The sequence below is a fragment of the Colobus angolensis genome, unplaced genomic scaffold (genome assembly GCF_000951035.1).
Source record: "Colobus angolensis palliatus isolate OR3802 unplaced genomic scaffold, Cang.pa_1.0 Scaffold4, whole genome shotgun sequence".
Classification (NCBI taxonomy): Eukaryota; Metazoa; Chordata; class Mammalia; order Primates; family Cercopithecidae; genus Colobus; species Colobus angolensis.
Window position 1 is genome coordinate 12,444,423 of NW_012117376.1, and position 10,871 is coordinate 12,455,293.

At 43.0% G+C, this 10,871-nt stretch overlaps 1 protein-coding gene across 1 annotated transcript in view; it reads right to left on the reverse strand.

Annotated features, from left to right (window-relative positions):
* The window catches only part of PHACTR4 (phosphatase and actin regulator 4), an 84,768-nt gene that overhangs the window by 47,672 nt on the left and 26,225 nt on the right, over positions 1-10,871 (reverse strand). Inside the window, exons 2-6 of the mRNA XM_011955515.1 lie at positions 9,738-9,761; positions 8,397-8,570; positions 7,086-7,166; positions 1,154-1,318; positions 235-621 (exon numbers count right to left, since the gene is read on the reverse strand). Of these exons, the coding sequence (XP_011810905.1) occupies positions 235-621; positions 1,154-1,318; positions 7,086-7,166; positions 8,397-8,570; positions 9,738-9,761 (831 nt within the window). The remainder of the gene's footprint in view (positions 1-234; positions 622-1,153; positions 1,319-7,085; positions 7,167-8,396; positions 8,571-9,737; positions 9,762-10,871) is intronic.

The window sequence follows — 10,871 nt, forward strand, 5'->3', positions numbered from 1 at the left end:
ACACCAACATGGCACAAGTATACATATGTAACAAACCTGCACGTTATGCACATGTACCCTAGAACTTAAAGTATAATAAAAAAAAAAAAAGACTTTTCTCCATATTGAGGTCATTCAAAGGGACAAGATATGGAAAATTCTCAGAGACCATCAATATTATACCAGTTATCCAATAAAATAATCATCCAACATCAAACCAAACCCAAAACACCAGAAGTCTAAAGACTTACTTACCAATGACAGGGTTGCTATTTCTGTGAGTTGGTTTAGGGGGAGGGATAGGGGGCTGCTTGGCAGGGACCATATGAGTGAGGCTTAGGGTAGCAGTAGTGTTAGTGCTGGCAGGAGCAGCAGGCAGAATCCTGGGTGCTGGGGAAGGAGTGACAGAGAGATTAACAGTCTTTGCGAGGCTTGTGGCAGCAGTGGTGGCAGCGGGTACTGTGGTGATGGAGGTGGAGATGATGAACCTTGCCATGCCGCCAGAGGAAGTGGCATCCTTTGCTTGCCCTTCATTTGCTTCATGAGAAGAGGACAAGGGTCTTTTGGGAGGAAGTAAAGGTGGTTTGGGTACATTCTCAGGAACAGACTCTGCTTCAGAATTAGGCTGGCTTCCAGTTGAGCCTGTGTAATAACATGTATGATACAAAAAGGGAAGAGAGAGTAACAAGAGAGACTGAAAAAGCTAACACATCTATGAATTTATGGCCAATTTCACCAATTAATTTATAGATTAGCTTATAGGTTACCGTTCTCGATGCCTCCCAACCTCCCCATACTTAGGAAATGTCAGTAAGAAAGGCTTAGTAAGAGATGCGCATTGTGGTGGTGATTCTTCACACTAGGGCTAGGCTACTGGAGGAGAGCCACAACAAAATTCCTTGGGTGAAAGAAGTGGAATGTGTAGCTGGAAAAAATCCTACAGGTATCTGATACTTAACATCCTCTTCCCTTCTTGAGGATCACAAATTTGGTATTTTGTGAATAAAAGCGGAGCAGGGGAGGAAATTCCCCTTAAAGTTGCTAATTAAGGTATTGCTAAAGGAGAATGTAATTCTCTCTAGATTTTACTTTTCCCTGTTCTCTTGCAAACCCCTTATGTAAAGGAGAATAACTGGCCCATGGCTCTTAAACTAAAAAATCCAGAGTTTCTTACCTAGTCGTTTCTTTAGGTCCTCTTCTGGAATAGCTTTCCTAAGACTTGCTAATCTTACTGGCTCTTCCTCTACTTGGACTGGACTAGATGATGTAGCATTCCCTACAGGGGTGGTATGGCCATTCTTTAACATGGCATGGCTTGGCTTTCCCGGATCCTCACCACCTGCAAGGTGAAATAAGAGTACAAAGTGATGAAGTTGGCATGAAGAGATAGAGAGAAGAGTTAGTAATTTATTTTCTTCTTTTTCTCTTTTTTAAATTGAGACAGGGTCTCACTATGTTGCCCAGGCTGGTCTTGAACTCCTGGGCTCAAGCAATCTGTCCGCCTTGGCCTCCTAAAATGCTAGGATGAATGGCATGAACCACTGCACCTGGCCAGAGTTGGTAATTTGAGACAGGGGCTCACAGAACAGGCTGGAATGCAGTGGCATGATTTTGGCTCACTGCAGCTTCTGCCTCCCAGGCTGAAGTGATCCTCCTGCTTCAGCCTCCCAAATGGCTGGGACCACAGGTGTGTGCCTTCACACCCAGCTCATTTTTTTTATTTTTGATGGAGATAGGGTCTCACTATGTTGCCTAGGCTGGTATCGAACTCCTGGGCTCAAGTGATCCACCCACCTCGGCCTCCAAAAGTGCTGGGATTATAGGCGTGGGCCATAGCGCCTGGACCAGAGTTGGTAATTTCTTTTTTTTTTTTTGAGACGGAGTCTTGCTCTGCCGCCTAGGCTGGAGTGCAGTGGCACAATCTCGGCTCACTGCAAGCTCTGCCTCCCGGGTTCATGCCATTCTCCTGCCTCAGCCTCGAGTAGCTGGGACTACAGGCGCCTGCTACCACACCTGGCTAATTTTTTGTATTTTTTAGTGGAGACGGGGTTTCACCGTGTTAGCCAGGATGGTCTCGATCTCCTGACCTTGTGATCCGCCTGCCTCGGCCTCTCAAAGTCCTGGGATTACAGGTGTGAGCCACCGCGCCCAGCCCAGGGTTGGTGATTTCTAACCTTTCTTATCTTCTTTCCCCTGTCTTCCTGTTTTAGTTTATTATTGAGATCTAGATTACCTGGATGCTTAAACAGAAATAAGTAATTTTTTTTCCCAATACATGTTTGATAGGCTATTATGTGCCAAGTACGTTGTTATATGAATAAGACCAATAAAAGCCAGGCACAGTGTCTCACCTGTAATCTCAGCACTTTGGGAGGCTGAGGCAGGTGGATCACCTGAGGTCAAGAGTTCGAGACCAGCCTGGCTAACATGATGAAACCTTGTCTCTACTAAAAATACAAAAAGTAGCCAGGTATGGTGGCAGGCGCCTGTAATCCCAGCTACTCAGGAGGCTGAGGCAAGAGAATCAATTGAACCCAGGAGGCAGAGGTTGCAGTAAGCCAAGATTGCATCATTGCACTCCAGCTGGGCAACAGAGCAAAACTTTCATCTCAAAGGAAAAAAAGAAAAAAAAAGACAGATGAATAGGGCAAACTTATTATATATAAGTAACTACAATGTTAAATGTCAAGAGCTCTAATTAGTGAAGTACTGTGGTAGGAATGAAGAAGAAATCATTCTCCTGGAGTAAGAACAGAGTTAGGAAGGCATCACAGAAAGTATCTGAGCTGGAGTTGAAATGGTCTTGCTATGTTACCAGGATGGGTCTTGAACTCCTGGGCTCAAGCAATCCTCCTCTCTCAGACTCCCTATTAAATGGGACTATGGCACACACCACCATGCCTTGCTTTTAACTGGATCTTGAAGGAGTAGGAGCCTACCATACTGAATAAAGACAGTCTGTTTGGAAGAAGGATAGCATGTATAAAGGTGTGAAGTTATTTAACATGTTTGGGGCACTGGCAACTAGTTCGGTCTGGCAGGAGAATAGAGTCACATAAGAAATGGTTATGGGGGGCCGGGTGCAGTGGCTCACACCTGTAATCCCAACACTTTGGGAGGCCGAGGCGGGTGGATCACCTGAGGTCAGGAGTTTGAGACCAGCCTCGCCAATACAGTGAAACCCTGTCTCTACTAAAAATACAAAAATTAGTCGGGTGTGGTGGCAGGCACCTGTAATCCCAGCTACTCGGGAGGCTGAGGCAATAGACTCTGTCTCAAAAGAAAAAAAAAGAAAAAAAAAGAAATGGTTATGGGCCGGGCACAGTGGTGCTCATGCCTATAATTCCAACAATTTGGGAGGCTGAGGCGGGAGGATTGCTTGAGCCCAAGAGTTTGAGATCAGCCTGCGAAACATAGTGAGACCCTGTCTCTATGAAAAAGTAAAAAAACTACCTGGGTGTGGTGGCACGCACCTAGTCCCAGCTAACTGGGAGGCTAAGGTGGGAGGACTGTCTGAACCCAGGAGGTCAAGGGTGCAGTAAGCTATGATCAGACCCTTGGTCTCTAGCCTGGGTGACAGAGTGAAATCCAGCATCATTCTTCATGAAGTTCCAATAAGAGGTGGAGTGTGGGCTCAAAGTAATGAAGATTCTAAGGCAAGTGAAAAGGTACTTCTAAAGCCAAAGTTATCTGACAATTACTTTTTACTCTTAAAACAGGGTGGTGGTAAGATGATAACAACTATACAAAAATAGTAAGTTACTGCCCATGTTTAACAAAAACAAGATTTTCTAGAATATCGAAGCAGTGATTTCAAAGCCAACAAAGACTGCTCTTTGTGAAAACAACATAATCAAAGTTTAAGACAGTGTTAATTAGTTTCTACTCAGTACACACTAGTAAAATACATGTAAAACTGATCAGTTATCTCAAGTTACTTAATCAGGGATGTCTACTTCGCAGTATCATTTCTTATATTAAATACAGAGGGTTCTGCAATGTTAATGAAGTAGAGTAGTACCATGGGGCTTTAACATCACTGAATGTTCTCCCTAAACCCAGAAAATCAATTAAAATCTATTAAGTATTTTATAGTATAGTCAAGTTAGCACTAATCAAGCCAAAAGTCACCTTTAAAAAAAAACAAAAAACAAAAAACAACAAAAACAGGGTCTCACTCTGTCGCCCAGGCTGGAGTGCAGTGGTACAATACATACTTACTGCAGCCTTTCATCTCCTGGGCTCAAGCCTTCCTCCATCTTTTGGGCTCAGGTAGCTAGAACTATAGGCCTGCAATATCATACCTGGCTAATTTAAAAAATTTTTTATAGAAATGAGGTCTCACTATGTGGCTCAGGCTGGTCTTGAACTACTGAGTTCAAGGGATCCTCCCACATTGGCCTCCGAAAGTGCTGGGATTACAGCATAAGCCACCATGCCTGGCCAGCCAAAGGCCCCCTTTAAGTATGAAGAGGACTTCAAGGTTCAAACGCTATTTTTGGTCTAAAATGCAAATCTATAAGCCAGCATGAGGCCCATCCCTGTTTTTAGATACAGAATAAAGCTTAGGTCAGTTATCTGGTTAGCAGAGTGGCATCTTGTCCAATGGCTGCAACTTGTTTATTAATTGGGCCTTGAACGTGTAGGCTAAAAATAACTTGGATTAGGAGCTAATAGAAAGTGTAGGGCAAAAGATCGTCGTGCGTAGTGGCTCATGCCTGTAATGCCAGAACTTTGGGAAGCCGAGGCAGGTGGATCACTTGAGCTCAGGAGTTTGAGACCAGCCTGGCCAACATGGTGAAACCCTGTGTCAACTAAAAATACAAAAATTAGCTGGGCGTGGTGATGCATGCCTACAATTCCAGCTACTTGGGAGGCTGAGGAAGGAGAATTGCTTGAACCCAGGAGGCAGAGGTTGCCATGAGTGTAGGGCAAGAGAGACTGAAGATGAAAAACAAGAAATAAGTAATGTATGTGGTTTATGATAAGTGACCAAGAAAGGTGAAAAGAAAGGCCATGGAAAGTGGAATGGCTGTATCAAAAAAGCAAGGGCCAGGCCAGGTGTGGTGGCTCACGCCTGTAATCCCAGAACTTGGGGAGGCTGAGGTGGGTGGATCACTTGAGGTCAGGAGTTCAAGACCAGCCTGGCCAACATGGTGAAACCCCGTCTCTACTAAAAACACAAAAATTAGCCAGGTGTGGTGGCGGGTGCCTGTAATCCCAGCTCCTCGGGAGGCTGAGGCTGGAAAATTGCCTGAACCCAGGAGATGGAGGTTGCAGTGAGCCAAGATCACGCCACTGTACTCCAGCCTGGGAGACAGAGTGAGACTGTCTCAAAAAAGAAAGCAAAGCAAGGGCCACAGAGGTGCTACAATGGAATCATTATAATAGTATGTAACTACCTAAATACTGAGATTTTGTGTCCTAATGTAAAAAACAAATAGAGTTATGTAAAACAAAAGTTATACATGCTCATAACTAATCACATACAAAAAAAAAAGTAAAGAAACTATCCCATAGTGCCTGGGCACAGCACCTTACGCCTATAATCTCAGCACTTTGGGAGGCTGAGGCAGAAGGACTGCTTGTGCTGCCCAGGAGTTTGAGACTGGCCTGGGCAACATAGGGAGACCCTGTCTCAATTTAAAAAAAAAAAAAAAAAAGCCCACCCAAGTTCCCACTTCAACTTCAGAGGTAATCAATTGTAATAATATTTCAAATTGCTCCGTCAAGCTTGTTTTCTCTGGTTAGTTTTTATACAGTTGAGATAATAAATCTTCAATACATACAATTTAATTTTTTGAACAGGCAATATATTCACATGGTTTAAAGCCCAAAAAGTATACAGTAATACTCCATCTGTTTGGTTCCTTTCCCCTATTCTTCAAAGCATACGATTTTTTTTTTTTTTTTTTAGGAGTCTTGCTCTGTTGCCCAGGTTGGAGTGCAGTGGCACCATCTTAGCTCACTGCAACCTCTGCCTCCTGAGTTCGAGTGATTCTCCTGCCTCAGCCTTCCAAGTAGCTGGGACTACAGGTGCCTGCTACTATGCTCTCCTAATTTTGTGTATTTTTAGTAGAGGCGGGGTTTCACCATGTTGGCCAGGCTGGTCTCAAACTCCTGACTTTAAGTGTTCTGCCTGCGTTGGCCTCCCAAAGTGCTGGGATTATAGGCGTGAGCCACCATGCCTGGGCAGTATACAATATGTTTTTAAAACTTGGCTTTCAGATTTTGCCTCATGCAATATAACTCAAATGAAGAGAAATGAGATGCAACCAATGTACTGTACTTTTACATTTACAATAACTTGCTTCATAGAGTCACACATTGAAGAAAGTCTTGACATTATTATTTTTGTTTTTTTGTTTTGACATTATTAAACAAACAATGAGTATGGACTGGTGCAGTGATGGGCATGGGTACAAATGTGTTCAAAAAAGTAAATGAGCTGGGTGCAGTGGTTCAAGCCTGTAATCCCAGAACTTTGGGAGGCCGAGGTGGGCAGAACACCTGAGATCAGGAGTTCGAGACCAGCCTGGCCAACTTGGTGAAACACCATTTCTACTAAAAATACAAAAATTAGCCAGGCACAGTGGCTCATGCCTGTAATCCCAGAACTTTGGGAGGCCGAGGTGGGTGGATCACTTGAGGTTAGGAGTTCAAGACCAGCCTGACCAACATGGTGAAACCCCATCTCTACTAAAAAGACAGAAGTTAGCTGGGGGTGGTGGCAGGTGCCTGTAGTCCTAGCTACTTGGGAGGCTGAGGCACGAGAATTGCTTGAACCCAGGAGGCAGAAGTAGCAGTGAGCCGAGATTGCACCACTGCACTCCAGCCTGGGCAACAAAGCGAGACTCTGTCTCAAGGGGGAAAAAAAAAAAAAGACACACAATATTGCAGCTGGCACAAAGTTGAGGATGTACAAAGAGGAAAGGAATGTTTGCCCCAAGGAAGGAAGGGTGAACTTTTTTGTATTTTTTTAAAGGCCATCCTCCAACCCAAAAATAGCAATACAAAAGAAAGAAAGAAAATTCAAATACCTAGTCAGACCCAATCAAAGACCAAGTACACAGAGACAGGCATATGCTATTCATTTGTAAACTCACCTTGCTCAGGGTCTTCCAACAAAACCCCTCTTTTAACCAGCTCTTCTCTCGGTTTTCGCATAGATATTTTCCGTTCTAAAACTAACATTAAATTGGAAAATGGCACTCAGAAATGTGACAGTTGAAAGTCAACCTTACACTTAACATTCTAATTCTACAGGTAAAAGAATAAAGTAGTTTAAGTTTATATTCTCAGGAAAGAAAATAACTAGCAGACTAACTTCAAATTAAAAATCTTAAATTTCTTTTATAACCTGTGCTATCAGGAAAGCATCACTTCCAAAAAACTAGCCTTACATAATTGTAACTTAAGAGAAAATTTCATTAGTAAGTTATTTATGGATGAACTTTGTGTGGATGGGCAGAGTAGGAAAAAAATAAGCATTTTATTTATGTATGTATTAATTCATTTAATCATTTTCTTCACCAAGTTCTGATGGAAAGAAGCATCTTAGATTTGCTACAGTTCAGGAACTCCATTCACCACTCAATAGATACGTATATCTCATCAAAATACAAACCTGGGAATGAGGGTATACAATATTAGGTTTAGTAAATGACCATTTTGATGTTTAATTCTAAAAGATTAAACTCTGGCCAGCCACAGTGGCTCACGCTTGTAATCCCAGCACTTTGGGAGGCTGAGGTGGGAGCATCGCTTGAGCCCAGGAGTTCAAGACCAGCCTGGGAAATATAAGGAGACCCCATCTCTACAAAATATTTAAAAATTAACTGGGCACAGTAGCTCATGCTTGTACTTCCAGCTACTTGGGAGGCTGAGGCAGGAGGATTGCATGAGCCCAGGAGGTTGAATATTCAGTGAGCTGTGACTGCGCCACTGTACTCCAGCCTGGGCAACAGAGGGAGATCCTGTCTCACCAAAAAAAAAAGAATTTTTTTTTTTTGAGACGGAGTCTCGCTCTGTCACCCAGGCTGGAGTGCGGGGGCCGAATCTCAGCTCACTGCAAGCTCCGCCTCCCGGGTTTACGCCATTCTCCTGCCTCAGCCTCCCGAGTTGGGACTACAGGCGCCCGCCACCTCGCCCGGCTAGTTTTTTGTATTTTTTAGTAGAGACGGGGTTTCACCGGGTTAGCCAGGATGGTCTCGATATCCTGACCTCATGATCCACCCGTCTCGGCCTCCCAAAGTGCTGGGATTACAGGCTTGAGCCACTGTACCTGGCCAGAATAAAAGATTAAACACCCTCTTCAAATAGAGGACTACAGAAACTTGGTAAGATAAGGAAAAATTAAATACTTCTAACATAGAGAACTCTAACTCAGAACACACATTTAACCCTTAATATCTCACCTTCTGAAGTCTCTTTAAATTTATCACTACTTTTTTTTTTCCTCCATTTCCAGGGCTTGAAGATCTTGCCAAAGCCTGAGAACTTGCTCTTCCTTTTGGTAGGAGGTGTTGTGTCTCCTGCTTCCACACTGTCCATGACCATGCCTGGCTCTGTAGCGGGCTGATCTGCTTCCTCTGTTACATGGAGAGAAGAGAGGGAAGGAAGCAAATGTATTATTTCAGCATAATCTCTAAAATGCCCCTTCCCCTCTCTTCCTGTGGTAGTTGGAAAGGATCGGAGCAATGATAAACAATCATGCAGACAGAGAGACTCCTGGACATCACATGGACACCAAACATCAAAATCCATTAACAGATAAATTACTAAGGAGGAAAAGGAACCAAACCAAGCTGATATCATTTTTAGGACAAAATCTGGTGCAATGATCAGAGCCAGCTCAAAATCTTTTAAAAGTGCATGTATACAAAATGTGGATGTCTTACCAAATGCATGAGATCTTGCCTTACTGAGGCAGGGAATTCCTGCCTCATTAGTAAGTGTGTCATTTTCTCTATTAAACATTGCCCTTTCCCTGACCTTTTCAGGATATAAATAGTTCAGGGGGAGGTAACACATTAATTGTTAATACCTTACTTGTATCTGCTCATCAAATTATTTTCTCCCTTCACAAAAAGGACCCTAGGTACTGGAAGGTGCAGAAGCATTAGAAAGTGGGTGCATTAAATTGGAGGGAAATGTTTTCAGAAAGTAGAGGTGAGATTCCAATTTGCCTACCATAGTAGTGCTTTAGAGACTATTACAGGCTAGGCACAGTGGCTCATTTCCGTTATCCCAGCACTTTGGGAGGCTGAAGCAGGCAGATTGCTTAAGCTCAGAAGCTTGAGACCAACTAGGGCAATAAGTTGAAACCCTGTCTCTACCACAAATACAAAAACAAAAATTAGCCGGGCATGGTGTTGTGCACCTGTAGTCCCAACTACTCAGGAGGCTGAGGTGGGAGGATGACTTCAGCCCGGGAGGTCAATGCTGCAGTGGGCCGTGATTATGCCACTGTACTCCAGCCTGGGCAAGAGAGTGAGAGCCTGTCTCAAAAACAAAAAAAATAATAATAATATTAAGGATTTGACACAAAACATAACTGACATGATACATGTGCAGAATTGAAATAAAAGGCCACGAACCCCTCATAATGACCACACATGCAGGGTTTAGTTAGTTTTAACGGCAGAGAAAGGAGAGCCAAGGCAGGGCCAAGAATTTAAAGAAAAAAATAAAAAACCAGCAGGAAAGCAACAAAAAAAAGCAGGAAGGTACACAATGCAGCTTTGCACTCCACCTACTGTTCCAAGGTTCTCTGGAGAAGTCTAGAGAGGAAGAAAAAAAGAGTCATGTGGAAAAACCATCCTGAAATTAAAGTGGAACCTCTGTTGTGTAGAAATACATCAAGGAACAGCATGATAAGCTAACATGTTGACTGCAAACAATTTCACAACTGAAGCAAATCACACTTTTGGAGGAGGGTAAAAAGATCATAATAGTCACTAAAAAATCTTTTTGAAAAAATTTATTATTATTATTTTAGAAACAGGGTCTCACTCTGTTGCCCAGGCAGAAGCGCAGTGGTGTAATCATAGCTCACTGCAGCCTCAAATTCCTGATCTCAAATGATCCTCCTGCCTCAGCCTCCTGAGCAGCCAGGACTATAGGCAAGTACCATCATGCCTGGCTAATTAGAAAGCTTTTTTTTGTAGAGAGAGGGTCTCAAATGCCTGGTCTCAAGAAATCCTCCCTGCTTGGCCTCCCAAAGCACTGGGATTAAAGGTGTGTATCACTGCACCTGGCCTCTCTTTTAAAACTAGATATTTTCAAAAAAGAAAATACACAACCAACAGAATTACATTTTTAAAAGAAACAAGTGGCAAATTCAATCTTTTTTTCAGTTGATTGATGGAGGTCTAGGGAAGTTTTTCAGTAAAGGTTAGATTTATACAATTGTAATTACCACAGTAAATGCAATGATGAGTACTGATGTGTTAGTTTGCTATGCCCAGAAGACTTAGGCAAAATAGCGTCCTCATTACTAAAGGGCAAAAGATGGAAATGATAAGAGGACAGTGACTCTTCCTAGTTGCATGTCTTATTCAAGGACATTCTGGGTCTCAATTGCTTTAACACTTTACATGAAATACAGTAGAATCTGATTCTCTCTCTCTCTCTAATTATTTCAGAGACAGGGTTTCGTTCTGTTGCCCAGCACGGAGTGCAGTGACACAATCACAGCTCACTGTAGCCTTCAACTCCAGGACTCAAGTAATGCTCTGTCTCAGCCTCCTGAGTAGCTGAGATTACAGGCAAATAGTTGAAATTATGAGAATGTCTCAGATTACAGACACTGGCTACGACATCTGGCTTCTCCTCTTTTTTAGGTACAGACAGACCAGCCTGGGGAACATGAAGAAACCCTGTCTCTTAAA